The following is a 27,860-nucleotide window of genomic DNA, read 5'->3' as shown; positions in this document are numbered from 1 at the left end:
TGGCTCCGAATTTCCAGCAGTGCACGATCGATGAAGGTGACAACAGCACGAGCTCTGCCAGTATAGACCTGGGTGATGAGGCAGACAGCGCTTGGCGTGCCCTTCAAGCAGACGAAATGAACCTCCAAAAGGTTTATCATGCCACTACGAAGCCAAGGCGCAAGCCAAGGAAAACACGGAAGGACACAAAAGCAGCACAAAACGAGCAACCAGCGAAAGGCAAAATATCGGAGAAGACGGATGATCTCTGGGCATCGCTACGGCGAGAGGAGGCCACGACGGTCGCAAAAGCGTTTCCTCGGTCGAGGAAGAGCCCCCCAGCAAGTTGAGCATTAGCGAGATGTTAACGGTAAATCGCAGTCACTACGACTTCTTCCATTCGATAGGGCACCTGCAAAAAGTTAGCCTCAAGAAAGAAGACAAAACGAACGCAATCTATTACCTTATTCCTACCAGTCCTCATCTTCATCGTCGCCCAAGTCGATGATTTGTGGGCGCGTTTTACGATAACGAAGCCCACAGCTGGAGCAGCTTGCATTGGATCTTGGATTGATCAATGTGCAACGTGAACAGCTCCACACCGAAGGTACCTCGCTTTCTTTGTGTTCATCGTCCGAATCCACGACTTTTTCTTTACGAGATGAGCGTTGATCGCTAAGGACATCATCCACGAAGGCGTCCTCTTCATCCGAGTCTGAAAAGTCTGAACTGAATCTCCGCTTCTTCAGTGGGAAGCTTTCGACTTGCGAGGCAAACGAAACTCTCCTCTTCAACTTAGAAGGGTCTGCGGCAGACTCTTGAGGTGCTTCCTCCTGAGCAGGATGCGACGACACTTCCAACGAATTCTTTGCTGGTGGGGGGCGTCGAAGTGGCGGTTTTGGAGTGCACGATATGTCGACTTCATCGGATAAAGATCTTTGTCGGGGAGCGGAAAGTCGTGCACCTTCACCCCCACTCTCCGACTCACTTTCGCCAAGAACTTCGTCGTGCTCTTCTTCGCTGCTGCTTGAATATACGACCTCTGACTCATCAGACCCATCCGTGGCTTTCGACGCCTTCGACTTTGAACGCTTCGAGTTGTTCTCCTTTTCAGCGCGCTGCTTGTTTGCGGCAATGATCTCCAAACGCTTGCGCTTGCGCTCTTCATCACGCTGATTCTCTTTTTCTTCGTTTTCAGCCTGGTGCTCCTGGAGTAGTTCCCAATCGATACGACAGCTAAACGCGAAACTCACTAGATCATTCTGAACTTGCTGAAGTGCGGCTTGCATGACTTCATCGTCGACAGAGGCGTAGGCACGGTGGTGACCCCAGCTGTTCAAATCCTCTTCTGGGGGCATGCCAATCTGCGGGTGATAACACTTGTCAGCGTCCTTGTCATTATCTTCGTCACTTGTGCTACGATCAGGCGAAGTTTCATTTCCAGATTCCTTCCCATTTTCGTCATCGTCATCAATTGTAATTACTGAGGCGGCATCACCACCAGCATCGCCGTCGCCTCTCCATTGGCAGCGATCACATTTCAGCTGGTCGTGTGTGTCAGACAACGTATCCTTGCGGAATACAAACAGCCGCTTCAAGTCCTTTGACGACAGCGAATTCACTTCCTCTTTATCGTCGACGATGTTTTGTAGGCCCTCCTTTGAAAGCTGCCGTTGAAATATCTTCTCTTCGAGTGTACCAGTCGCCAGAAAACGATACACGTAGCACATCTTCTTCTGCCCTTCTCGCCACACACGAGCTGCAGCTTGCTTGTCCGTCGCAGGATTCCAATCCGGATCAAACAGTACCAATCGGTTCGCACCAATTAGGTTTAAGCCACACCCGCCAGCTTTACTCGACAGTAAAAACGCAAATGAATTCGTGGTGGGATCATTGAAGGTATCAACAAGCTTCTTCCGTTTCTTTGCCGAGGTGGTTCCATCCAGACGAACGAAAGGCAAATGGCGTTCCTGGCATAGCGTTGATACCACATCCAGCGTCTGTGTGTAGTTCGAAACAATCACGATCCGGTCTGTTGTTGTCTTCCTCATCGCAAACATTAAGCGGTCGAGCAGAAGCATCTTACCCGACCATTCTGGATAGCAAGTGCGACCACCGAAGCCTCCTCGTCGATGCAGACCGTTATCACCCCCAGTATCTCGGGATTCCTTTGCTGCTGAGAAATATTGTGCACAATTGCTGAATCCTGGAAGCTTGGTATTGGTTTTACCCATTTCGTCGAAAATCAGCAGCGGATGATTGCAAAGTTTCTTTAGCGCTGTGATAGACGACAGAACATTTGCGCTCTGACGTTTCATCATATCACGGCACGCACTCGATGAAAGGAAGTGCATGTAGAGTTGCTCCTGCAGAGGAGACAGCGGACAGCAAATCACTTGCATCAGCTTTGGCGGGAGGTGCTTGGCGTTCAGTATGTTACCACGGCGAAGAATGAACTGGTTCACAATTTCACAGAGCATAGCCGAGCACGACTGTGCCACACCTCGTTCACGATCTGTAGAATCCGGTTCTCGGCCAACCAAGATTGGCCCCAGGTAATTCTTTCGAAACTCACTTGGTGTGCCCAAAATATTGGGATTGGTAAAGTCCACCATTGCGAAAAACTCTTCCAAATCGTTCTGCATCGGTGTACCAGAGAGCAGCACTCGTTTTCGGCACGCCAGCGACGATAACGCCTTGTTAATCTGGGAGTTGGCATTCTTGAGTCGATGCGCTTCGTCACAAATCAGCAGCTCACAACATTCTGGAGTATCCGCGAATTTCTGCGCATGCATTCTGAACGTCTCGTACGAGATGATCAGTACCTGTGCCGAGAATCCTGGTCTCGGTCTCTTGCTTCCTTCGATAAACTGGTTAATGCCTTTGATCACAGTCTCACGCTTCGCCTCATACAACGCCACAGTCTTGACACGTCCGTGCAACCACTTGATAATCTCATCGTCCCAATTCTTCACCAGTGACGTCGGGCACACCACAATAGCTCGCTTCACAGTTGGCTGCATGTCCATGCCCGTCATCAACAACGTGTACATGAGCGTGATACTCTGCAAGGTCTTGCCCAGACCCATGTCATCAGCAAGGATGCATCCTTGACCGTCGAAGCCCCTGACTTGGCACACACAGTCGAACATGAACTGCACGCCCTCACGTTGGTGAGGACGCAGGAACTTGCCGACGATTTCTGGCACCACCACCTTGATCTCTGGGTCAGTTTCGCTCTGCCACAGCACGAGAGGCGGCGGCGCTTCGGCCGCTGGCGCAGCAGCAACAGGAGCCTCTTCTACTGCTGGAGGCTCCGGTTCCACGAGCGTCTCGACCTCCTCGACGTCCACTTCAACAGGCGGCAGGTCGTGGCGCACCATGGGCTTCAGCGCTGAGCCCCAGCGCCGCCGCATGCCCAGCGTCTTGGTCTGCAGCAGGCGGTTGCTCTCCTGGGTGCGGCCTCCCTCTCCACACGGAGACTTGAACTGGCGCCGCACGTGCTGAGCGCGACGCTCGGGCTCCATCACCAGGAAGGACAGGAAGGGCAGGCGCTTGACGGACAGCGACCCGCCGCTGCGCAGCGCCTGGCGGTTGCTGGCGGCGTCCGCGTCTTCGTACGCGTCGTTGTCTTCATCCTGCGGCTGAGTGCGCGTGGGCTTTGCCTTGACGGGCAGCACGAACGGCTTGAACTTGGCGCCGCCGCCGCCTCCAGCAGGCCGTCGCCGCAGCATCTCTCTGCTGGAAGAGCTCGATTCAAATTGTACGGAAAGGCGGTAAATGCTAGTCAAGCTATGAGATTGGTAGAAATCAATGGAAAAGACCATCATTCAGGGTGGATAAATGCCACTTCGTATGTGATTGGAAGAAAGTGAGGAAGTGATGTTAAACGGACTTTGCACCAATAGCGGCGCAGACAACCTCATCCGCTCTCAACGGTGCAAAATGGTCGCTGGGGCGCAGGTGGCGGCGTTCCAGCGCGCGCTTCTCCGTCGGATACAGACCGCTCCGCTCGGCCGAGCAGCTTCGGCTGCTACACAAGACACCGTGCTACCTATTGCAGGTCTCCGTGCGCGCCAATTCGCTGTATTGGCTTCGAACGACCGGTCAGCAGGTCCTCAGACGGCGTTGGAGCGACTATCGGAGGCGTCCAAGCCGTCGTGGCGACTACGCGCGGCTGTGAAGGATGTGGAGGCGTCCTTACCGTCAGACAGGGGCAGGAGGTTCTACAACCGTCGAGTGCTGGAGGCACTGGAAACCAGCGACCTCAACCGCGCTTGGGCCATCGTGGAGACGCTGCTCCGCCGGCACCCGGACAAGGCGGTGCTGTGGCCGTACACGTACAACCTGATGCTGCGGCACTACTGCAAGCAACAAAAGACGCTGATGAACGCCAACTTGACTCGGATTCTGGCCCTGCTTGACGCTATGGTTGCCCAGGGCTGTGCGGACCAAACGAGCTTTCAGGTGGCGATGGCTGCGTGCAGTCGCGCACGCCATCTACGCAGTGCGAGACATGTAATGGAGAAGATGCGAAAGTGTGGAAGGAAGCCTGATGCAAGGATCTACGGGTTCTTAATCAATTGTTGTGCGAGGAAGCAAGGATTAGTGAAGCTCGCGAACCAGTATTTTGAGGAGATGATGCGTGATGGAGTGGCACCGACGATTCTGGCGGTCAATGCAATGCTGCGTGTGTACTCTCGTGATTGTGGACGGTCGACGGTGATGCTGGATCTGGTTAAGCGTGCGCAGGATGAATTCGGTCTTGTCCCGAATACTGTAACGACAAGGACAATGGTGTACTACCTACTGTGTGAAGGTGACGTGGACGGAGCTGTGCAATTTCTACGTGATGTTGAGAGAGCATTTCCCCTTGAAGACTCCATAGAATTGCCTGTGCGGCGGCAAGTTGTGAATGCGGTGGTTGATAGTTGCCGCCAGCGTGGCGAATGGAACTTGGTGGAGTACGCCTTGGCCTTCGCGAAAAGGAGCCAACAAAGTGCTACTGGGGACAGCGATATGCAAGACACTGCATCGCTGGAGCAGCTGGTTGCAAAGCGTGACGCGATATCGAATGCAGTCGTGTGGACACTGGACGAACAGGATTGGTCTCGGATGGCGCGATCAGACCAGGAAGCATTCCTTCTGAACCGAAGCCAGAAAGAGAGTGTAGAGCGCTCGTTGGAGCGCATGCAGTTGCCCACCAGCTCGGATCGAGCGATTGAAAGGCTTTCTCTAAAATTGGATGGCAAACTACGTGTACTGGACGAGATCATTCACGCCAAGAACGCAAGTGCAGCAGATTTCAATGCCGTTTTAGGTGCTTGTGGGAGACAGGGGAACCTGAGTGAAGCGGTGTCTGTGCTTACAAAAATGAAGAAGTACGCCGTGTCTTCTCCGGAGTGCACACCGACGACGTGGAGCTACAATGCGCTTTTGAATGCCTGTGCGGTCCGTGGTGATGCTCGTCAAATAGATTCAATTTTGAACGAGATGATCGAAAGTGATTTACTACCCGATCAAGTGACTATGAACACGGTACTCAAGGCACACACCGCAAATTTAAAGAGTAGTGGGAGGGATGCACGCGCTCGGGTCAAAATTGTTATGGAAGGTCTCTCGTTCTTTGAATGGTGCACTGAAGACCAGAAAGTCGATTCAGGGGCCGCGACATACTATTCGCTCTTCCGGTTATTTTCTACGTTCTTGGAGAGTCCAGAAAACAGCAATACCGATGTCGATGACGGCCTGCTAGGCGGCGAGGACCGGGATGAAGAAGTGATCGACGGACAAGAGTTGGAAATGTTGGCGTGGATGGCGGAGTTTATCACCAATACCTGCCGTGACGCACCGCTCAGCTCACTTGATGTCGGCGTGTTTAACAATGCGTTCGCTTATTATCACCACCTCGGGGAGGTGGATGCAGCTTTCGCTTTATTTGACTTGATGAAGAAACGTGGGATTCAACCGGATGATACGACATTGGGGCTGATGTTCGCGACCTGCGCAAGCCAACAGCAATTTGAGGTGGGCTTAAACTTTTTGGATCACATCATGGCTGCCGATGGTTATAAGCCTACTCTGAAGGTACTCAGTGGAGCCATGCAATTGTGTGCAAATTCAAAGAACCCTGATGGCGCGCTGGAGCTCTTCCGTGCAATTGAGACATCAGGCGCATTTACTCCGACGATCGAAACGTACGAGCCATTGGTGTTCGCATATGCTCGCGTTGGAAATGTATCTAGTGCCTGGGATATCGCAAATGAGATGGAAGAAAAGCTTGGTAGGGCCTCTGTAAGTATCTATAACCGCATCCTGTTGGCATGTTCCGAGGCGGCACTTCCTGGACGTGCGCTTGAAGTACTGGATGTGATCCGCCGTAAGCGTGCCGTGACCGCCGACATCATTTCTTACAACACAGCATTAGAAGCTTTCGTTAGAGCTGGGGAGCGGGCTGCGTGGTGGAGGAAGAACAGAAACAACTGGGAGGAAGACGATGATGTCGTAGATTATGACGAGGATGGTGATGAACAACTGAGCGACGAGCTTCACAGTAGCGATGAAGCTTTCGCCCAGACTAGTGAAGATTTCGCAGTGGAGTCACCGCACTACTACGATTATGAACAGCGTGAAAACGCTGCTTGGGCTCGTGCAAGCATTATTGAGCTTCTGGAGGAAATGAAGCAGAACCGATTGAAGCCTGACATGACGACGTATGAGCATGCGATAGCTGCGTGTAGTGTGAATGAGGACTTCGAGGGTGTCATTACCATTTTTGACACCCTTATCAACCGCAAGCGGGACAAGAAATCTGTTGAGCTGAAAAGTGATCTCGTGAGCGACTCAAGCTTTTCAGCGTATCTTGTGGCATGCACATCTTTGGAGGACAAGGATCGCGTGGTCGAGGTCCCGACACTGCTTCACAAGTGGCACACCGCGACGGGCCAACTTCCGCCAGTTTTTGTCGTCACTCAGTTATTGGACTCGTTGGAGAAAGTCGGCGAATGGCGTCGCGCTGTTCGGATGCTTCCCGATATGCAGGCAATGTTTGGTATTCCGCCCAGCATTGCCGTGTTTAATCGAGTCATGCAGATGTGCAACCATGCAGGAGAACATCAGCTTGTCGCTCCAATATTCGCCACTATGCAGGATGCCAGCGCCTATCGCGTCTTTCCTGATGCTGAGAGCTACATCCAACGAATCTACGCAGAGGAACAGCGTGAGAACTGGGTAGCGGCCACCGATCTGTTTGTCGAAATGCAAAATAATTGCCCAAGTGAAGAGATTTCTCATCACCAGCTTCAGAAGATAGCGTTAGGTAGGTACAGGATGCGCCAAAATGATCATTAAATGCCAAAGTCTCCTGTTTCACACCTGTATGCATCCGCCCAGCATCATTGCTACAAGTGAACATGTACATACTCACATTTGGTTTTCAAGCAGGCTCTCCTCTTCATCGCGCAGCTCAGGAATCGAAGACGACAGAGACAAACCGTAGTTGGGGCTTCCAGGAAAGCTGCTCGACGTAGTGCTGGCACTGCTGTAACCTTCTCCATTGCTGTTGCTGCTGGGTCGAGCGTAGATGGACTTGTCCGAGGCGGAGCAGTGGAAGAAAGCCGCACCAAAGACGAGGACCAGTGCAGCGATGGCAAACACGAGGTCACTCCAAATTGATTTGTACCGGTATCTGACAAAAACTTGCATGTAACGACAGTTCTAAACGAACTGCGAATTCGGGAATTTTCATCTTCGAATCGGACGCACTTTGGGGGGATCGTTTTATCAAGTCGAGAACAAAGAGTTCGGTTAGCACATCGACGCCGTACGTTGTGTTGTATGTGTGCTCGGGAGGGACTGGTTTCACCGAAAAGTTGTTCTTCGGGCCATCTGCCGCAGATGAGCTGATACTCCTCAAAGTAGCCCACAAACACTTGACACGTCAATAATAAAGTTTCAGTGCGCGAGGTGAGAACAAACTCTTGGCATGACTTTCGGTCGGGACAAATCGGTATGTAGATTGGTGGCTTGGCCGAATTCGCGAGACCGAATATCGCATGCATCTCTTTCAGTTGAGTACTGCAGGTGGCATGCTGTTCTGCGACAGTCACTTGAAGGTACGCCACGCCGCCTGACTCAAGCTTCACAATGCTGTCAATATTGGGGAAATTATCGCACGCAGGAAACCAATACGCGAGCTCGTCATTGTCCCGCCATTCTTCCAAATAAGGCTTATACTCACTTTAGGTTCCCCGTTGAACAGCAGTACCGTTTTTGAGGAGCACGGGCTTGAATTCATAACCACGAGGTTCATCTGGTTTCCTATACGTCAGTGGATCGTATTCAAGTGATTCATGTCCGGTGCTTCGAGCCCATGCATAGATTCGAAACAGCGCGTCCGATCGCAGCCGGATAGAGAGTGTAAGAACGGCATATTCCAATTTCGCCTGGCGATAAAATGATTTGTGTCATCAGCATCTTTCACGAATGTATGGCGCAATCGATCAACTTGCGATCCCGTCAATACACCGGAGTTGTTCGAGAGTACGTTTGAGATATCATCCACACCACTGATCGCATCATCAATTGCACTGCGTACGTCCTCCGATGTAGCAAGTGTAAATTCACGCACGCTTCCGCCAGAGTAGTAGAACCGTTCTTCCATATCCTTAGTGGCAAAGTTGACCACAAATCCTTCTTTGACCAACAAGGCAACAGGCAGCAGTACGCATCAACTCGTTCTTGAGACTTCAAATTCACTTGCTGCGACGTTGTCAGCATCTTGAACGTCCGCACACCTTCCGGAATATCTTGGTAACGAAATCCATCCAACAACAGCCATACGTTCGATACGCCCTGTTGGCGGATGAGCTCTTCATATATGTTGATCGCATTCGGCGCTTTGCATCTCTGCACAGCAAACTGCACGACCTTGCCATCTTCGTAGCCCAGGTAGAAAAGACAGTTTTCCTGTTCAAGCTTGGCCAATCGTCGATACACTAGCACATTCTTCTTGTACTTGAACACGAGATAAAAGGCCATCACACACAGCAGCGTCAACTTGCCGATACCCGGTGATCCCATGAGGATGCTCTTCTTGTTCGTGCGAACATTGATGTTGCCATCCGTAGACTTTCGAAACCATCCATCAACAAGTATCGACGCGACCTGCTTGTCTTCCAATCGCCAAAACATCTTTCCGTTGTTGGTACACCCACCCAAGCAGCTCATAAACTGCCAGATCAATGGAATCTCGTGCACAGCGCTAATGGTCCATTCTGTCAGTGAGGCCAATGGTGCTTGGAATTTCCATCAGTTCGGCCGCTGGTGCTACAGTGCGAGGAACAAGATGCTGCGTCGGCACTACCACGATTTGCGTGTCTTGCGCATCGAGACTACTCAACGATGGCCTCGGATCCAAAGGCTGCGCTTTCTCATCGTCGAATGCTTTCCTGTTGGCATAGACATCCAATTGGTTGACCACAATGTGAGCCAGAATATCCGGTTCTTCGCGCCGATAGTTACTGCGAATCTTCTTGCGGAGGTCGTCGATATCGCAGACACCACCAGATGACCCAGATGACACCTTGTGATGCAAGAACGCGCCGCCAGTAGCTTCATCTACCAGGTGAAACCACACTTTCCGCGCCACGTCTTCTTTCTAATTACAAAACATCTTTTCTGTTAGTCTTGGTTGTTGACGATACCTCTGTGGGTTGCTATCCCGCGCAATCGTCGCTTACCTGCTGCGCTTCCTGCATGCTTTTGCTTGCTTCTGCGTAGGTTGCTTCCCAAGCAACCTGTCATGCGAACATGGTTCGAAATTGGGTACAAATAGATGGATTGAAGTAAAGCGAACCCAGCATGGAGAACTACAGCTTGTCCCTCCAATATTCGCCACTATGCTGGATGCCAGCGCTTACCGCGTCTTTCCTGATGCTGAGAGCTACATCCAACGAATCTACGCAGAGCAACAGCGCAAATACTGGGTAGCTGCCACCGATCTGTTTGTCGAAATGCAAAATAATTGCCCAAGTGAAGAGATTTCTCATCACCAGCTTCAGAAGATAGCGTTAGGTAGGTACAGGATGCGCCAAAATGATCATTAAATGCCAAAGTCTCCTGTTTCACACCTGTATGCATCCGCCCAGCATCATTGCTACAAGTGAACATGTACATACTCACATTTGGTTTTCAAGCAGGCTCTCCTCTTCATCGCGCAGCTCAGGAATCGAAGACGACAGAGACAAACCGTAGTTGGGGCTTCCAGGAAAGCTGCTCGACGTAGTGCTGGCACTGCTGTAACCTTCTCCATTGCTGTTGCTGCTGGGTCGAGCGTAGATGGACTTGTCCGAGGCGGAGCAGTGGAAGAAAGCCGCACCAAAGACGAGGACCAGTGCAGCGATGGCAAACACGAGGTCCCACGACCCCGTAGCTTGAAGGATAGCTCCAGTGACCACATTACCGATAATGCCCGGAATGGTTCCGAAGGTGTTGGAGACTCCCATGACATGTGCAGCGTGGTTCGGTGCCACATCGATCATGTTGACCCAGTAGCCAGCCATGGCAGCGCGACTGGTAAACAGTGTCATGCACAGCAAGGCCACCGCCATCGGCGCCGACTTCGCCAGACGCAGCGAAAAAAGGAAGAATGCGCATCCGAGGAATGAAAACGCGTTCATGGCCTGACGGACGTGCAACTCACGGTACCCGCGAGTGACCAACAGATCTCCCAGCCGCCCAAACAACAGCGTGCCGGTGTAGCCACACATATAGGGCAGCGCAGCAGCGAACCCACCCTTCTTGGCCAAATCAAGGTCCAGTACTTGGTTGAAGTACTGCGGGATCCAGCCCAACAGAATGTACCAACTGTAGTTGTAGCACATGTGTGCCACGTAGATGGCCCACGCAGGACGCGAAGTCAGCAGAACACGCCAGTTCATAGCGTGTGTGTCTAACTCAGCGCGCGAGCTCTGGCGCCTGTGCGTGTCGGGGTCCACAGTGCGGCTGCGAATTATGAAACTGCGTTCTTCTGTAGTGATCTTCGGGTCCTCCTCGGGTCGACTCACTCCCATGATCGAGTATACCACGACCCAAATGAAGCTCAGCGCACCAAACACAAGGAATATACGCTGCCACCCGCTCGCCGCCATGATGGCAGGCGAAATGAGCAGCGCAGAGATCGTGCCCAAGTCCGAACCACTTGCCACCAGCGACACGAGACGACTCCGCTCCTGCACCGGGTACCACGCGCCGGCAATTTGGTGCATACAGGGAAATAGGATACCCTCTCCGAGCCCCATACCCGCTCTCGTAAAGAATAGGCACGTGAGGCATTTGGCCACGACCACCGTAGATACGTCCTGCAATATTGACGCAAAAGAAACGATGTCATCAGAACTGTATCCCCTCCCATAGACCACCGATCTGTGTCGCCACGTACAAACAGCGTCCAGACAACAACTCCGGTCAGCAGCACGACCTTGGCACCAAACCTGGTCGCAAAGTACCCTCCCGGAATCTACAGCAACAGCAGAATCTCTTTAGAAGCTGGGTTTTGTTGTTTCAACCTTTCGTGCTGCCGTACTTGGGTGCACATGTAGCCGTAGAAGAAGGCGGAGAGCACTTCTCCCTGCTCCTTTTTGTTGGTGACGAATGCAGGCAGTGCAATTCCCATGTTGGTTCCTGCGCATCAAATCAGAGTCAAACTTTGCAAGTGCAGCACGACTCACACACATAAGACGCACGTACGGTCGGCGTAGCAGATCGTGGAGACGCACAGGCACAGGAAGGCCGTCACATAGCGCCGCTTGCCCTTTGGCAGCTTCGCGGAGACGTCGCCCGCTGCAGTGGCGATGTCCGCCTTCTTCCACGCCTCCTTGCTCGGCATCGCTCCAGATGTCAAATGAGCGGATCGCGACCGTTATGGGAGCACACTCATCAAGGGTTTCAGCCAATCACGGGCGGGTAGACCACTTCAACTGCGTCAGTGGCACTGACTCAGTGCAGCCCTTCATGGCCTGGGTGGCATTTCAACGCATGGGATTGCTTGGACACATCAAGATAAATTGACACACTCGCTTGGAGCGGATAAGCTTACAGGACTAACGTGAGGCCGTGGTCTACCCTAGCGGCGACTTGGCGCGGTACCGCTTCGGTGCCGCAAGTGCTGACGTCTTGGCGGTCTTGCGTGGTGCTGTGCCTGTGCTGGGCACCTTCATGGTCCTATGCGGATGGGCCACTGCGGGCTTCTTGTGCAGTGCAGACGACCCTGTCCTCTTGATCTTGGACGGGGTGGTGCTGACTGCAGCGCTGGGCTTGATCTTGGACGGCGTGGTGTTAGCTGCAGCGCTGGGCTTGATTTTGGATGGCGTGGTATTGACAGCAGCGGAAGGTTTGGTCTCGACTGGAGGTCCTGGGGTCTTCGCCGTTCTACAAGCATCAGCTGCTGACACCGGGTCAGGATTCTTTGATTCTTGACTGCTAGATAATGAGCTGCTAGCGGTAGCGGTAGCAGTCTCGGTAGTCTCGGCGCTCACGGGGGCATCACTTTCCGTTTGCTCGGGGGTGTCTTCCGTCATATCGTCAACGGCAATGGGACTGGCATCGCTTAACCTCCTTCGCTTGTGTCCAGATAAACTCTCGGTTTCCATGAAGTTGGAGAAGCTGGATGTATTCTCCACGGACTTCTCCGTATCGACGGGAACCTTGGTAGCCGGGAAAGTTGGAAAAGGCCGATTGTCCTTCTTCATCGGTGTCGCTCCCGTCCGAGTATTGATCTGCAGACAATAAGCAACATGCAAACGCCAGTCAGTCGACAATTTATAATTTACAGGGCCGAAGAAATAAATGCAGCCATCTTACCCGCCGTTTCTTCATGTACTCCTCCATCGCTTGCAATTGTTGGTTGGACGCCTCGGTGGCTGCACCGACAATCTCGTTACCAAGAGCAGATGCTGAATCAACCCTGCTTCTAGTGTGAGAAAGTTGGGTTTGAAGCCCCTTTTCCAACGTCTTGCATCCACCATTCAATAGCTGGCGGAGGTCCTCGTGATCGCTCAAGAACTGAGTCAACTGCTCCTGTTTCTTCGTAGATATCGCGATCTCTGCTTGTGAGTGATTCTCCATAAGCGTCGTCATACCCTGCGTGTGCGATTTAGCCAGCGCAGTAACTTCGTTGCCCCAGGTCCTTTGCAGCTGCTCGTGTGATTGGATTAGATCTCTTTGCCGCACGTTCGCGTCACCAAGTTGGTCTCGCATTGCGGACAAGTCCTCGCGGAGCCCTGCCATATCGCTTTCGTGCTTCGAGTTCTGGTTGCCCATAGCCTGAACGTAGGCCTTCATTTCTTGTTCAGTGATGCTCTGGACGTGCGAGAGCTGCTTCTGCTGATTCATCGTGCTCCTTTCGATAAGCTTTGTTTGCTCTTCAAGCTTTCGTGACTGGTTGTGAATGCACTTCTCGACGTACTGAGCCAGATGTGCCTTCATACCATTCAGCTCCTCTTGTTGTTGAGCATTGTTGTCCTTCAGCGCTGCCGTCAGTGCCGCCTTGCTTTCGTCAAGCTCCTTGATTTGTTTTTCGATCGACATATCGATTGCAACCTGCAATTCTAACAGCTTATCACTCTGCTCGATCAGAAAGCTGTTCAGCTCTTCGCGTGAACTCTCCATCGCCGACTGCATGCTCTCCAGAAATGCCACGCTTTGAGATTTAGACGTAGCCAGATCTTCCATAATAGCTGCTGCGTGGTTCTTGGACATTTCAACCAGTTCCTCGAGCTGTTTTCCCATACGTTCCTGCTGTTTTTTCACTGTTGTGGTCACTTCGTCACGCTGGGCTCGCTTTTGGACATCATCTTCAGCGAATGATTCGCTAACCTGAGCTTTCCGCGCTTCAACAAGGCCTTGCAGTGCATTTAGGCTTGTTAATAGGCCATCCAAGTCCGCCGCATGAGCCGTCTGCAACTCATGCAAAGCATTTGATACATCTTGAAACACTCCTTCTTGATTTTCCTTGTGCTTCGCCAACCCCTGCAGGAACGACTGAATCTGCGACTGTGACTCACTTCGATACGAATTCGCTAGCGATGTGTTTGCATCATCTGCTCGCTGGGTGTTTTCTGAAATGACAGCAAACGCGTTAGCCGACAGCGAAGCCAGAAAGAGAAAAAACAGTTACGTACCAATCTTTGCCACTAGCTGTGCCGCCCGCTTTTCGCTGTCAGTGTAGAGCTTCGCTGCAGCACTACCCTTATCGAGTAGCATCTGCTCGTTTTCCTGATAGGCCTTCAGTGTTGCCTGTACTTGCTGCAACTTCTGCGTCGTCCTCTCCAGCGTCTCCTTTGTAGTAGCAAGTTCGCCTTCCGTAGCAGTCAATTTGTTGCTCACCTCTTGCTTTGCATGTGTCAGGGCAGCGACCTCACTCGCATGCTTTTCAGCAGCTTCTTCAAGCTCTTTACAAGAAGCGTTTCTTGCCTTGAGCATCTCTTCTAGCTCCGTCAGTTGGACACCCTGACCGCCCAATCTTTCTTGCATATCCGTAAACTGCTCCAGCGGAAGATAAACGCCGTCTTTCAGTCTGGCAGCACGCAAAGCTGCCCGGAGGGTTTCAATTTCGCTTCCAAAGTCATTCAACAGCCCCGCCTTGGTCATCTTCTGGTTCAGTTCGGGCTTATTCTTGATATGCTTGGCTCGGAACGCATATTCCAATGTACTCAGCGTCTCGTCAAGACTATCAGCGCATGGGGCCAACGTTGCAATAATCGTCGTCTTTGCTCGACCACCAAGCGATTCCTGCAGCAAGCGCGTCAGCTTACTATCACGGTACGGTACGTGCGGAAGGTTGTCAACCAAAGCCGTGATCACGCGTCCCAACGTAAGCAAACTCTGGTTAATAGTGCCAGCTTCTCTCGCTCTGGCATTGCGCGCTCCCGATCGGCCAACACACTCGGATCCAGCAAGATCCACCAGATTAAGCTGTCCGACACGCAGCAAATCTTCTCCCGGCGCGTTGTGCTCCTTGCTGTGGATTCGAATGGTGAAAATACTATGCGAACGACTCGAGTTCTCGTTCATCAGCGTCTCGGACGTGATGCGGTTCTTCACGCCAGTATTCACGAGTTCGTACACGTGCTTGGCCGTGGTAGCCGTGACCTCGAGCAAGTTCATACAGTAGATCCCTCCTCGCTTGGCGTCCTCCATGAGCCGCAGCTTCTTGTCTGTGTCAGGGTCCAGCAGATCTTTGAGCTCTTCGTTGTAGAGCTGCAGGAAGGACACGCGCACGCTGAACTCCTCTCCGCTGGCCTCCAGCGCGTCGAAGATGCAGCGGACGCTGCGTGGGATGACGCCCGCCGTCTCGCTGCTAGGAGACAGGTCGCCCTGCATCGTGTACGTCTTGCCCGTGCCCGTCTGGCCGTAGGCGAACACGGTGCAGTTGTAGCCCGCCAGCGCCTCGTCCACCGCCGGACGCACCACGGACGTGAACACATCCTTCTGCGTCGAGTACTGGCCGAAGACGCGGTCGAACGTGTACGTCTTGCGCTTGACCACGGCCACCTCGCTCGAGTGGGGCTTGCACTGCACGACGGCGCCGCGGCCCGCGGCCTTTTCGCGGCTGTTGAGCGGCCGGCAGCGCACCGCCACCTGCACGTTCGTGGGCGTGGGGGGAGGCGGCGGCGCGTCGTGGTTGCTGGACACGGAGCACGACGACATGCGTCGGAGCTCGCTGCTGGCGTCCGTCGTCGTCATCCCTGGCCGTCGACTGCCGCTGGGAGAGTGCGGGTTCCGTTTGAATTCGATTCAAAATCGCGCGCGAGAAGTCAGAGTGATGGTCGTGTACTCAATGACGCAAAATGGGTACAGGCGCTGCCTCATTTGTGTGGTGTTACACCAATGAATAATTTTGGTGTGTCGACACACCATCTGACCTGCCGACCAACCAACGCTTTGAAGCGGCATTGCTCGACCCCAGCGCATTGAGCAGTTGAGTGAGTGGCAACAAGATGGCGCAGCAGCCCAAGGTGAGCGAGACGCTGCTGGACGGACAGAAGCCCTTCGCCGAGTGCGAGTTCGGCCTGGACCGCCGCCTCACCAAGGCGGTGGCCAAGATGCGCTTCGTGCACGCCACGCTGGTGCAGGTGCACTGCATCCCGCTGGCGCTGCAGGGCAAGGACCTGCTGGTGCGCGCGCGCACGGGCTCCGGCAAGACGGCGGCCTTCGCGCTGCCGCTGCTGCACAAGATCCTGCAGCACAAGCAGGACGCGCCCGCCAGCGAGCCGGTCGTGCGCGCGCTGGTGCTGGTGCCCACCAAGGAGCTGGTGGAGCAGACGCGCCGCCACATGATGGAGCTCATGTACTACTGCCAGGACACCGTGAGTCTGCTGGCCCTGGGCGGCCAGAGCATGAACGCCCAGCAGGCGCTGCTTCGTGACGCGCCCGACGTGCTGGTGTCCACGCCCGGCCGCCTCGTGGCGCACCTGGAGGCTGGCAATTTGACGCTCAAGGACTCGGTGCAGACGGTCGTCATTGATGAAGCCGATCTGGTGCTGTCTTTCGGATACGGAGAGGACATCCGTACTATCTTCAATGCGCTACCGAAGGCCTGCCAGACGTTCTGCATGTCGGCGACGCTCAGCCCGGAGCTGGAGAAGCTCAAGCGCTCCGTGCTGCACAACCCTGCCGTGGTGAAACTCGAGGAGGGAGCTACGGACGGAAAATTGCAGCAGTTCTACCTGCCCGTGAAGCCCGCCGACAAGGATCTGCTGCTGTACGCGCTGCTGCGACTTGGTGTGGTGAGCGGCAAGGTCATCTTCTTCGTGAACTCGACGGACGCGGCGTACCGACTCAAGCTTTTCTTCGAACAGTTCGTGATTAAGAGCGCCGTGCTTAACGCAAAGCTGCCGCACAACTCTCGTCAGCACATTATTGAGGAGTTCAACCGCGGCCTGTTTGACTACCTCATCGCTACGGACGACAGTGTGGACCGTGACGAAGTCGGCGACGAGGACGAAGATGAAGACGATGAGGACGGTGACGAGGAGGGAGACGAGGAGGAGGAGGAAGAGGAGGAGGAGGAAGACGGTGAGAAGTCTGACGTCGAGTCCGAAGCTGTGGAGGAAGACGAGGAGAAGGACGACGGTAGCGACGACGACGAGGGCAGCGAGAAGGAAGACGACGAAGCCATGGACAGTGATGAAGAGGCTCCTGAAAACGACGGTGACGATGATGACGAGGAGGATGACGAGGAGCAGAAGCAGGAAAAGAAGACAGTGGGCTCCAAGCGTGGTCGTGCTGACGAAGGCTACGGCGTGTCGCGCGGTGTTGATTTCCGCGGTGTGCAGTTTGTTATTAACGTGGACTTCCCGAAGAGCGTGCGTGCCTACACCCACCGCATCGGACGTACTGCGCGTGGTGGCGCCTCTGGTACTGCGCTGTCGCTGGTGTCCAAGGATGACCCGAAGGAAGAGCGTGCGCTGAAGCGCGTCCAGGCTAGGCAGCAGGCTGTCCGTTCCGAGTCGAATGATGTTATCGCGCAGCCCGCTGAGCTTGCGTTTGACCTCAAGGATATTGATTGCTTCCGATACCGCGTGGAAGACGTTCGTCGTGCTGTCACGCGTGTGGCAGTGCGCGAAGCACAACTGGCTGATGTCAAGAAGGAGATGCTCAACTCGGAGCGCCTGGCGGCACACTTCCAGGCTAACCCGCGCGATCTGAACATGCTTGAGCACGACAAGGTGGTGGGTTCGGCACCGGTCCAGCCCCATTTGGCTACCATCCCGGACTACCTGGTTCCTATCGAGCTGCAGCCGCCGGCACCATCGCGTACCAAGAAGAAACACAACAAGCACAACAAGCGTCAGCGCCTCGCCGACGGCAAGCGCCGTACGGACAACGACCCGCTGCACACGTTCGTGGCTCCTGATGCCAATGACGACAAGAAGCAGACTGTGGAGGATCGTATCAGCTACGGCAACTCGGGCGTGGGCAAGAGTACTGCTGGGCGTCAGAAATGGAAGAAGCAGCACCGCAAGGGCCACTTCAATCCCAAAACGATTGCCAAGAAGAAGTACAAGATGAGCAAGGGCGCAACTCATTAAATAGCTGGAGCTTGGAGCCATGCCTGTGGTGCTCGTCAAGGCTAGAGCATGGGCGCCAGGTATCACGGAGCTTTGTTTTGCCAAATAGATTCACGTTTTTGCTTCATGTACGATGTTTCTTGCCAGTTTGGTTATTGAAGATTGCGGTCGACAGTTGAAGCGAAGGCTGGTAGCGATATTGGTCGACTGGTGGCGAAGTAACGCAGAGCTGCCGGTGGCGAGTTGGTAGGAGGAACCAGCAAAGCAAGACTGTCGGAGTCTCCTTGTTCATGTAGCCGGACGATCTGCTGCCAGAGCTCGTCACCTGCTAGTTGTACCACACGGTCTGCCGGGAGCTCTTCATCTGGGACGTCCACTTCAACTAGAGCGGAGTCAGCACGAGGCTGCAGCGCATCGGCCATCATCCTCTTCCGGTCGTACACATAGTCGAGGAGCTGTAGACTACGCATATGCTCAGCATGCTCCCGTTCGACACGAGCAAGGCGTCGGTGGTCTGCCTGGGTGCTGGCCGTGGCGCGCGCTGCCAGAATTTCGGGAGGAGCCGGGAATATCGTGCTCGTGGAGGATGACATTGCGAAAAGTGGCTTGTTGCGGCGCACCACCTCCTCTCGAAGCGCTCGGAAGTCGCGGGTTAAGAGAAGTTCTTCTTCTGCTAGAGCCTTCATGGCACATACTTCGCGAGCCCTCTGTGCTCGTGCGTCTTGATCAACAGCCCGACAATGTGCTTTGTGGAGTTGGTTCCAGTGGCGAATCTGATCGGTGCGAGCTATTTGCATGTCAAGCTCATTGTCGCGGTGACCACGAACTTCTTCGTTGTGCACGTGTCGTGAGATCATTGCAACACTCGCAGTGAACGCACGCGCTATCTCAGTGCTTTGCTGTCGGGCTTGTCGAACTCGCGCCTCGGCTTCCTTTTTCTTACGGTGTTGCTGGAGCTTGGCATTTTTGAGCTTAGTTACAGCGGCGAGAGTAGCGGGGTCAGGTTTGCTGTGTGAACAATACTTCGCATGCAAGAGTGCTGGGGCAGAAGCAGAAGAGTTCAGGGAAGCAGCTCTTGGGGGTGGCTGGCGAGCGTAAGATTCATACGAAAATGAGCTTGTAGCAGCGCTTTCGTGGGCAAGTCGATCAAATGGTGGCTGGGTGGCTTGTGCGGGTGACTGTTGCTCGTCGTAATATAGTGGCGATAACTTTCGGCCCTTCCTTTTGCCTGCTTTCATTGCTTTCTGCTGTTTCTGCCAGGTTTTGAGATCTCGTACGTGCTCAATGAGGAATGTCTCGGTGAACCAGAGCTGGCACCCGTGAATGAAGTCACTCACGGAGACCGTAGGTCCTGCTATCGTCGACGGTTCAGAAGTACTTGAAGGCGGCAGACGTTGCTCCCATCGACGAAAAGCTGCATCGCTAACCTCCAAGCCATGAAAATGTAGCAAAGGTTTAATCTGCACAAGCTTCAGTCGTCGGGTTTGACGCACTTGCGGGTCAAACGTCACCATGAGTTTTTCGCACGCTGCCATAAAAATAACGCGGCGATGGCTGCTGCTTTGGTTTGTGCCGAATATTAGCTCAGTTGGAGACAATGGTAACGTGGATGGTGGCAGTGCTGATAGCGAAGTGGATCCTGGGGCAGGGCTTTCGAACGTAACTGGACGTCGATCAAGCTGCTTGGCGTATGATTGTGGGCGTTGCAGCATGCGCTTCACTAGCTCGCGGTCGCGCACAATTTTCCCTATCGTTTTGATCGCTGCTGTCGAGTGCGGCTGGACGAGCGGTACGGCCTGACGATACAGCTCCAGCATGCTGTCGCCTTCTTCGCGGGACCTGGTCGAGGGATTTTCGAGGCTGATGTCGTTGTATCTGTCAGATGGATCGTCCTCATTACTATCGGGCCGGGGTAGCTGGAAAGGCAGAAGACACTCCACTGCTGAGGGCGTCGACCCCGACAGGCTATGCATGACTGCGTTGTGCGGGCCACTAATGCACTGTTGCTCATTTAGATATGTAGCCATCTTCTGAAAATAGATGTTGCGCTGCGATTGGCTGGGAAGGTTGAAGTGGTGCTAGATGGATACATTTAGTGTGCTCACCGTCCGGTGGTTTTACATGCAGTCCATCTACGTGCGTTCGTGCTCAAAGTAGAGGGTGTAGCAGGTCCGCATCGTTCAGCATACTGTGGCGAATACCGTAGCACAAGTACAAGACGACCCCTGCACCCAGCCAGATAAGCACACCGATCCTGCAACCATTAAGGTTAGCACAGTTTAGCTTCGCTGGCCACGGCCAAACCTATAAAGAGTTCAGGATACGTACCAGCCCTCTCCAGGGATGCTTGCCACCATGTATACATTGGCTAGGATACCCGCACATGGCACCAGCGGCACCAACGGGCACTGGAATGAGGTTGTCAGATCACTGTTCCAGTAACAAATACACAGCAAGTGATATCCTCGTGAGTTGAATTATCTTCATCAATTCGCACAAACGATAGCAGTATCACGCACCTGAGTTTTCCGAGTCGGTAGATGTACACGAACGAAGCAATCACCATCACGACGAACACGCCTTGAATCGTCCACGGGAGATCAAAGACGAAGGACAGCGACAGAGCAAAACACGACGCCACGTACAGAAGGACGCGGTGGACAACACCAGCGCCACCGAGACTTGGACGCATGCGCAGGAGAAGAACACCAGCGTTCACAAAGGTGAAAACTTGCAACGTCCCACACGATATTACATTGGCCAGGAAATCAAGTTCAAACACCAACGCAATGGACGCAACCAGGATGCCCGTGAAAATAGTGCTGGCCACGGGTACGTGGGTCCGGTGGTGCAGCTTGGCGAATATTGACGGCAGTAAACCATCCTTAGCCATTTGGTAGAAAATGCGCGGCTGACCCATCAAGCAGGTGAAGGCGGCAGTGGTGAGCCCGAAGATGGAGCCGAACGACACGATGCGTCCAGCCCACGGTACGCCATGGAACGTGAACGCATTCACAAGCGGAACCTCGTTACCGAGAACATCGACGGGTGCCATGCCAGTCACGACGAGCGAGACGCTCACGTAGATGGTCATCGAGATCAACAGCGAGCCGATGATACCCTTTGGCAGCGTGCGCTGGGGCTCGTGCACCTCCTCGGCAAGGCACGCCACCATGTCAAAGCCCAGGTACGAGAAAAAGACCACACCAGCGCCTGTCATGATACCGTGAACTCCGGCAGGCATAAACGGCTCCCAGTACGTCGTATCCACCTCAGTGCTTCCAAATACAACCACGAACAGTAGCACCGAAATGTTCAGCAGCGTCACGAAAGCATTAAATCTGGCAGATTCCTATACATTGCACGACAAAACAATGGCAAACATTAGCATCTCCACACAATAACAACGATTTTTTTGTCAGCAACATCATGGTCATACGTGAACGCCAGCGAGGAGGATGAAGGTGCAGCAAATGATGAGAAACGCTGCCAGGATGCTACACGACATGCCAAGAAACTCTGCTTGCACGAGCCAACGCGGAAGATGAAGACCCACGTGTTGCAAGAACAAGTGCGCATACGACGCCCAACTACGCGCGATTCCAGCTGCAACCAATACAACGCACGATTAGCTCTCTTCAATACTGCAGCATCGCCATCGTCAACTCTCCGCTGTCGGTACCTGCCGAGATTCCGTAGCCCAGCGTCAGATTCCAGCCGATGAGCCACGCCGCCAATTCACCGAAAGTGATGTACACGAACGTGTAGGCCGAGCCCGTGACCTTCATCCAAACACACATTCAGTCTCACTGCTACCCCTCCCAAAGGCCACGACGCTACGTACAGGCACGCGAGCTGCGAACTCCGAGTACGTGAGCGACGTGAAGATGCAGGCGACGCCGCTCACGAGGAACGACAGCGAGATGCTGGGCCCCGCGATCTGGGCACCCACGCCCACGAGCGAGTAGACGCCAGCGCCCACGGAGCAGCCCACGCCATAGGCGACCAGATCCGTGAGCGTCAGACACTGCTTCAAGGAGGTCGGACCAAGCTCGCAGCGCGACAAAGGCTTCACGCGGCCTGCCGCCTGGAGGAAGCGATCCATGGCGAGGCTGGCGAAGCTGGAGAGAGAGAGAGAATGTGAGGAGATGGCAACCTGGCAGACGCTCACGCTGGACTCTGCGCTCTCGGCTCAGCTGCGTGCCCCTTTAACGTAGGTATCAGGAGTTGTACAACCTTTTTTTCTTTTTAGCCAATTAGATATGTAATCGTGTGGGATTGGTTGAAAATCCCCGTATCCAAAAAGGGGGCAGGCTAGAGCAGAAGAAGTCGAGCAAGGGGAGCGAGCGACGATGGCGTCCGTCCCGACCGAAGATGAGCGCACGCAGGTGCTCAACGCGTACAAGGCCAAGGTCATGGAGCACCGCGAGATGGAGAGCAGGTGCGTATTGTGCTCTGCGCGTCGGAATTAGCGCATGTATCGTCTTGGATCGCGCGTCAACGCGTCGCGATCTTTTGCTTCATCTTCACCGATTCCAGCGGCTTTACTGACGATAGCGTGCCTGTTTCCTGTGGATTCCAGGGTGAAGAACATGCGCGAGAATGTCAAGACGCTCGTGAAGGAGTTCAACAAGACGGAAGACGACCTCAAGGCGCTGCAGGTGCGGAATTACGCCTCGAATTGCGTCTCTCGACCTTTCTGGCTTGACTGACGATGCTGTTGTTGCGCAGAGCGTGGGCCAAATTATCGGCGAAGTGCTGCGTCAGCTGGACGAGGACCGCTTCATCGTCAAGGCGTCGAGCGGCCCGCGCTACGTCGTGGGGTGCCGCGCCAAGGTGGACAAGAGCAAGCTCAAGTCTGGCACGCGAGTGGCGCTGGACATGACCACGCTCACCATCATGCGCTACCTGCCGCGTGAGGTGGACCCCACAGTGTACCACATGCTGAACGAGGACGCCGGCAACGTGTCGTTCTCCAGCATCGGTGGTCTGAACGAGCAGATCCGAGAGCTGCGCGAGGTCATCGAGCTGCCGCTGACCAACCCGGAGTTGTTCCTGCGCGTTGGCATCAAACCCCCTAAGGGCGTGCTACTGTACGGCCCGCCTGGTACCGGTAAGACGCTGCTGGCTCGTGCGCTGGCGTGCAACATTAACGCCACCTTCCTGAAGGTCGTGGCCAGTGCGATCGTGGACAAGTACATTGGTGAGAGTGCCCGTGTGATCCGTGAGATGTTCGGGTATGCTCGCGACCACCAGCCGTGCGTCATCTTCATGGATGAAATCGATGCCATCGGTGGAAGTCGTTACTCGGAGGGCACGTCCGCTGATCGTGAAATTCAGCGTACGCTGATGGAGCTGCTGAACCAACTCGACGGTTTCGACGCACTGGGACAGGTGAAGATGGTCATGGCGACGAACCGACCGGATATCCTGGATCCGGCACTGCTGCGTCCTGGTCGTCTGGACCGTAAGATTGAGATTCCGCTGCCGAACGAGGCCTCGCGCATGGATATTCTCAAGATTCACTCGGGCCCTATCACGAAGAAGGGCGAGATCGACTACGAGTCCATTGTCAAGCTCACAGACGGCTTCAACGGTGCCGATATGCGTAACGTGTGCACTGAAGCGGGTATGTTCGCTATCCGCGCTGACCGCGAGTACGTTGTGGAGGAGGACTTCATGAAGGCCGCGCGGAAACTTGCCGAGACGAAGAAGCTCGAATCCAAGATGGACTACAGCAAGGTTTAAGTTGGTAAAGCTGTGGTCACTGTCATCTGGCGCTGGTGTACATTTTTGTGCTACCTCGTTCAGAATGCTATCAAGAGTCGATACCAGTACGAATGGTCGACCTAGTCAAGCATATACGAGATCAAAATTGAAAATGAGCACCGCTGGATGGTCTGTATCTTGATTGGGCTGACGTTGCTGTTGTTATTCCCTTGTTTGGCGCCGCAAATAACCCGTTTAAGCTCGGACGTAAATGGATGTCAGTTTGCAACGGTGCGTGTTTGAGGCAGGCGAGTAGTGCATTGACATGGCGTCTTCAGGTGGAGCTGGCATGGAGTGCTGTGAGCTGGTGGGTCTCATGGGAGACGTTGCGTATCAGCGTTGTCGAATGCTGCTCCAAGAACTACGAAAGCTGCACCCGATCTTCGTATCGCCGCTGGAAGGGATGATGGAGATCGAGTATCTCGAGTATTTGCAAAACCAACAGGAGAAGATCCCCAAAGCCAAGCGTGCTGAGTTGCTGCGTACGACCCGTCCGATTATACTGCTGCTGGATTCCTCAAATGACATGCTGGACGGTGAAGACGAGTTGCTCGACTTTGCGATGGAGCGGACTCAACTCTCCAGAAACGAATTGTTGGCCGCAGCCGCGTTCGGGGGCGTTCTTGCGGTTGGGAACGACAGTGAAGGCTCCGACAGCGCTCGGAAAGAGTACAGCGAGAAATTGGCACTCGCAGAGGAAACACTCGAGACAAAGGCAGAGGAAGCGGCACAGCAAGCTTTGGCTCGGCATCGCGAACAGTCCGGGCATCAGTTCGCTTTCTTGGTCTTTGAAGTGGATGGGGTGGCGCTGCCTCGAGTAGAGCTCGAGTTGTTCCACGACGTGTGCCCCAAAACGTGCAAGAATTTCCTAGCGTTCTGTGAGCACAAGGTTCCCGCTATTGGCGATGAAACACAGCAATTAGGCTATAGAGGCAACGCCGTCCATCGCATTGTGCGTGGTGGTTGGATTCAAGCAGGAGATGTCGGCGGCAATGGCCGAGGGGACGGACCTTGTCGGTCCCTCTACGGTCTCGAGTTTGCCGACGAGAGCTTCGCCATATCACACAACGCGGCTGGCATTCTTGTACGTTTTTGCTGTCTATTGTATCTGCAAGTTTTGACGCCTCTCATGACGACTTTGATGGTCTTGGCATTCAGTCCATGGCGAATACAGGACCACACACGAACGGATCCCAATTCTTCATCACCCTGGCACCCCAGCCATGGCTTGACCGCCGCAAAGGTACAACAATAGTAGCAATGTCTTGGTAACATATGTTGCGAACTCACGTGTGTATGCATGGATATGACCTTCAGTTGCATTTGGACGAGTCGTGAGTGGTTGGCGTACTATCATGACCATCGGCGGCTTGGAAACGAGTCACGAGCGACCTTGCGTGCCCTGCACTATTGCCGATAGCGGAAAGCTTCAGTGAGGCAGCGCGGTAGAGCAACATGCTTCGAATCAATAAATAATGCTTGCTATTTCACCGAGAATACGTAGCAAAATGAAGATGGCGTTGGCCGCCTTAGACTACAGCAGTTTGCTCAACGGGGGAGGAGGCAACCGACATTTGCGCTGCAACCACAGCAGGAGAGTCAACCACTGCAGCGGAAGAAGGCGAGCTGTTGCTGTTCACTTGAACAAGCTGCAAGTCGTATCGCAGTCGCTTGAGGTCCACAAGAGAGCGAATCTTGTGGAACTCGAGGCCGAGTGCGAGACTTACCTGTTCCTCCTCAAGCCCATCGCCGATAGCGACAAACTCCACGTCTGGCGCTTCATACTTCGCCATGATAGTCTCAAAACACCGATACTTGTGCACCTTCGCCGAGCTGTAGACTCGATCGATCGGGAAGAACGCGTCCAGCTGATAGATGAGGCACTTGCACAACGCTGGCACGAGCTGCGTGTTGGTGACCAGCACATTCACGTTCTCCACCTCCTCGTCTGTCTCTTTATCCTCCGCCGTACTTCCTGCTTCCACGTCAGGCTGCGGTAAGTCCGCCCTGGACTGTGCCGAGTCTTTAATCAGCTCCAACACCTGTCGCGCTTCATGCAGCCAGCCCGTCGAGAAGTTGTCGATGGCGGCTACGAGAGCACCGCGGATGGCAAACCACTCACTGTTGGCATCATGCAGGAAATCAACGTGGCCACGACGTTCGTAGATTTCCTTGATGCGCTCATATCTCTCTTGCACAGTAAGCTGTTGCTGTTCAGATGCACTGCCTTGCCCCGGCTCAGCAGTTTCATTCTCCAACGACGAGGCAGCTACGTGAGTGATATGGTCCACGTCCGCATCGTGCAAGTCGCTGAAGAAGAAGTGCCTCTCCAGCATTGCGAGCAGAAATGTCATCATCTGCTCCCCAAGTGCTACCGACTTGGCCACCTCCTTGCCGTGGGTCTGGGCGAACGTGCCCGTGTACAGCGACGCGAAGAGCACGAGCGTCTCGTCCAGGTCCCAGATGAAGACGCGCCTTCGAACGCGCGGCTTGACTGGGCTCCCAGCCTTCGGTGCCTCACTGGACGCCTCTTCACTGCCATCTCCTTTGTCCTCTTCATCACACGCTTGCTCCTTCTCGTCCCCCTGCCCCCCGTTCTGCTCGAAAGCTTGAGAGTCGTCTCCCTCGCCAGACGCCGACTTCTGTCGCTTCAGAGGGCGAGAGGCGTAGCTCTCGTCGTCCTGCCCGCTGACGTCTCCGTCGTGGGCGTCTCTCTTGTCGCCGCTGCTGAGCAGCTCGCTCCGGCCCTTCTCCAGTCGGTCCACGGGCGTCACGGCCGCCTCGAGCCGCTTGGACGGCAGAAAGGTTAGCAGCAGCGCCAGCAGCGCGGCCCACAGACGCGCGCGCCACTTGAGCGCCTGGCGTTGGCGCTGCAGCGCCTCCATCCACTGCAGGCCCAGCATGATGGTCACGGCCCCGCAGAGACTCACGCCCACCACGGGCAGCAGCACCAGCTTGGCCGCGGCCGCGCGCAGCATCTCAATCGTCGACATGGGCAGCTCCAGCTTCAGCTTGTTCCTTGTCGCGAGCGAGTGCGACTGCGAGTGAGCGCGCGCGCCGCGTGGTGGCGGCAGCATGGCGCGTCGAGCCTCGATCTCGGGCAGCTCGCGAGTTTCGAACTGGTAAAATGACAATGGCAGCGTCGAAGGTAGTAATTACTAACGCCACCGGACTCTTTGGCAAAAACGGGCAACATTAACAAAAAAAGGATGATTTCGTAGCTTTTGGGGACTGGAAGTGTGCAGTCGGTGGTGCCCGTGATGTCACAGTAGTTGCCCTTTGCGAGTCATCACCGAGTTGAAGCCGCTTTCGCTTCGTAATTGCAGCAGCAAGGGGATCTGCTGGAGGTGCTTGAGCGGCTCTGTGGCTGGTCGATTTCCTCACGCTTGGCCGAGGTTTTCAACTAGTGTAGCTGACACCTACTCGTCGTGAATCTACATGCAAACAACAATCGCAGCGTTACTTAGAGGATCAGCGCTTCGCTACCGCATGGAGGTCGGGGCACGCTTCACTCGCGCGAGTGGGGCCCGCGAACGAATCTGTCGTCTCCACACTGCAGCATCAGCGCAATGCTTCAACTGCCCGACTCGCACACGTTGAAGGTGCCTTCATCCACGAAATCGACTGGCAGCCAGCCAATGCGCTGAGAACGTACCGCTGCGGAGAGGTCGTGCCACTGCTGCAGAACCAGCGGGAGCTGATGCGTCTCGCTGGTCGTGTGGTTCGGCGCGTCCCTAGTAGCACAGCAGCAATGCAGTATTAGTATATACCTCCTTGCCAGTGGCAAGTTGCCACATTACCATTCAGCAGCCACTCACCACCACGTGAGCTCGTCGAAATGGTCCTCGACCTCCCAAATCCGGCCTTCATCGTCTGCGTGCCGCATGCCACTATCCTCCAGCACGAGGCCTGCGAGTCCCACACGACACAAATTCCGTCAGCCGACTAACGCTCGACCAGCAAAATACCACGTAACGCACCGGTGAAGCCCATGGGCGCCAGCGCCAGCTTCTGACCCTGCAGCTGGATGCCGCGGAACTC

General features: G+C 54.4%; 8 protein-coding genes across 8 annotated transcripts; 3 read left to right on the top strand and 5 right to left on the bottom strand.

Annotated features, from left to right (window-relative positions):
- Nucleotides 1–449: 449 nt before the first annotated feature.
- PHYSODRAFT_560615 (hypothetical protein) lies at nucleotides 450–3,724 on the bottom strand (the record flags this gene model as incomplete). The annotated part of the gene is made up of 1 exon (XM_009531533.1): nucleotides 450–3,724. Exon 1 carries the CDS (start codon nucleotides 3,711–3,713, stop codon nucleotides 450–452), a length of 3,264 nt encoding a protein of 1,087 aa, XP_009529828.1. The 5' UTR covers nucleotides 3,714–3,724.
- A 200-nt stretch (nucleotides 3,725–3,924) lies between these two features.
- PHYSODRAFT_302440 (hypothetical protein) lies at nucleotides 3,925–7,329 on the top strand (the record flags this gene model as incomplete). Its single annotated transcript, XM_009531532.1, has 1 exon — nucleotides 3,925–7,329. One exon carries the CDS (start codon nucleotides 3,925–3,927, stop codon nucleotides 7,327–7,329), a length of 3,405 nt encoding a protein of 1,134 aa, XP_009529827.1.
- A 1,912-nt stretch (nucleotides 7,330–9,241) lies between these two features.
- PHYSODRAFT_508403 (hypothetical protein) lies at nucleotides 9,242–9,628 on the bottom strand (the record flags this gene model as incomplete). The annotated part of the gene is made up of 1 exon (XM_009531531.1): nucleotides 9,242–9,628. A coding segment is annotated over one exon (387 nt), but the record flags the coding sequence as incomplete, so codon positions are not given.
- Nucleotides 9,629–10,157: 529 nt separating this feature from the next.
- PHYSODRAFT_508492 (hypothetical protein) lies at nucleotides 10,158–11,866 on the bottom strand (the record flags this gene model as incomplete). Its single annotated transcript, XM_009531530.1, has 4 exons — nucleotides 10,158–11,339; nucleotides 11,420–11,497; nucleotides 11,564–11,661; nucleotides 11,728–11,866. 4 exons carry the CDS (start codon nucleotides 11,864–11,866, stop codon nucleotides 10,158–10,160), a joined length of 1,497 nt encoding a protein of 498 aa, XP_009529825.1.
- Nucleotides 11,867–12,098: 232 nt separating this feature from the next.
- PHYSODRAFT_506643 (hypothetical protein) lies at nucleotides 12,099–15,723 on the bottom strand (the record flags this gene model as incomplete). The annotated part of the gene is made up of 5 exons (XM_009531529.1): nucleotides 12,099–12,293; nucleotides 12,567–12,615; nucleotides 12,664–12,755; nucleotides 12,841–14,096; nucleotides 14,160–15,723. 5 exons carry the CDS (start codon nucleotides 15,721–15,723, stop codon nucleotides 12,099–12,101), a joined length of 3,156 nt encoding a protein of 1,051 aa, XP_009529824.1.
- A 254-nt stretch (nucleotides 15,724–15,977) lies between these two features.
- On the top strand, nucleotides 15,978–18,071 carry PHYSODRAFT_506165 (hypothetical protein; the record flags this gene model as incomplete). The annotated part of the gene is made up of 2 exons (XM_009531528.1): nucleotides 15,978–16,967; nucleotides 17,229–18,071. The coding sequence occupies 2 exons, from the start codon at nucleotides 15,978–15,980 to the stop codon at nucleotides 18,069–18,071; spliced, it is 1,833 nt and encodes a 610-aa protein (XP_009529823.1).
- A 131-nt stretch (nucleotides 18,072–18,202) lies between these two features.
- Nucleotides 18,203–22,049, bottom strand: PHYSODRAFT_560612 (hypothetical protein; the record flags this gene model as incomplete). The annotated part of the gene is made up of 9 exons (XM_009531527.1): nucleotides 18,203–19,464; nucleotides 19,951–20,015; nucleotides 20,266–20,304; nucleotides 20,379–20,480; nucleotides 20,570–21,402; nucleotides 21,490–21,656; nucleotides 21,733–21,832; nucleotides 21,895–21,952; nucleotides 22,003–22,049. 9 exons carry the CDS (start codon nucleotides 22,047–22,049, stop codon nucleotides 18,203–18,205), a joined length of 2,673 nt encoding a protein of 890 aa, XP_009529822.1.
- Nucleotides 22,050–22,394: 345 nt separating this feature from the next.
- Nucleotides 22,395–25,981, top strand: PHYSODRAFT_354854 (hypothetical protein). The gene is made up of 3 exons (XM_009531526.1): nucleotides 22,395–22,491; nucleotides 22,633–22,711; nucleotides 22,782–25,981. The coding sequence occupies exons 1-3, from the start codon at nucleotides 22,403–22,405 to the stop codon at nucleotides 23,796–23,798; spliced, it is 1,185 nt and encodes a 394-aa protein (XP_009529821.1). The 5' UTR covers nucleotides 22,395–22,402; the 3' UTR covers nucleotides 23,799–25,981.
- The last annotated feature ends 1,879 nt before the right edge of the window (nucleotides 25,982–27,860 follow it).

This window comes from Phytophthora sojae (genome assembly GCF_000149755.1).
Source record: "Phytophthora sojae unplaced genomic scaffold PHYSOscaffold_5, whole genome shotgun sequence".
NCBI lineage: Eukaryota > Oomycota > Peronosporomycetes > Peronosporales > Peronosporaceae > Phytophthora > Phytophthora sojae.
Note: the sequence above shows the minus strand (reverse complement) of the source record. Positions and strands in the feature narration are given on the sequence as shown.

What these genes read in the sequence shown, in the direction of transcription:
- PHYSODRAFT_354854 (XM_009531526.1), top strand. Translation starts at nt 22,403, where the DNA reads ATGGCGTCCGTCCCGACCGAAGATGAGCGCACGCAGGTGCTCAACGCG. An exon ending in CACCGCGAGATGGAGAGCAG is followed by an intron (nt 22,492 to 22,632) that starts GTGCGTATTGTG and finishes TGTGGATTCCAG; the next exon opens with GGTGAAGAACATGCGCGAGA. An exon ending in ACGACCTCAAGGCGCTGCAG is followed by an intron (nt 22,712 to 22,781) that starts GTGCGGAATTAC and finishes GTTGTTGCGCAG; the next exon opens with AGCGTGGGCCAAATTATCGG.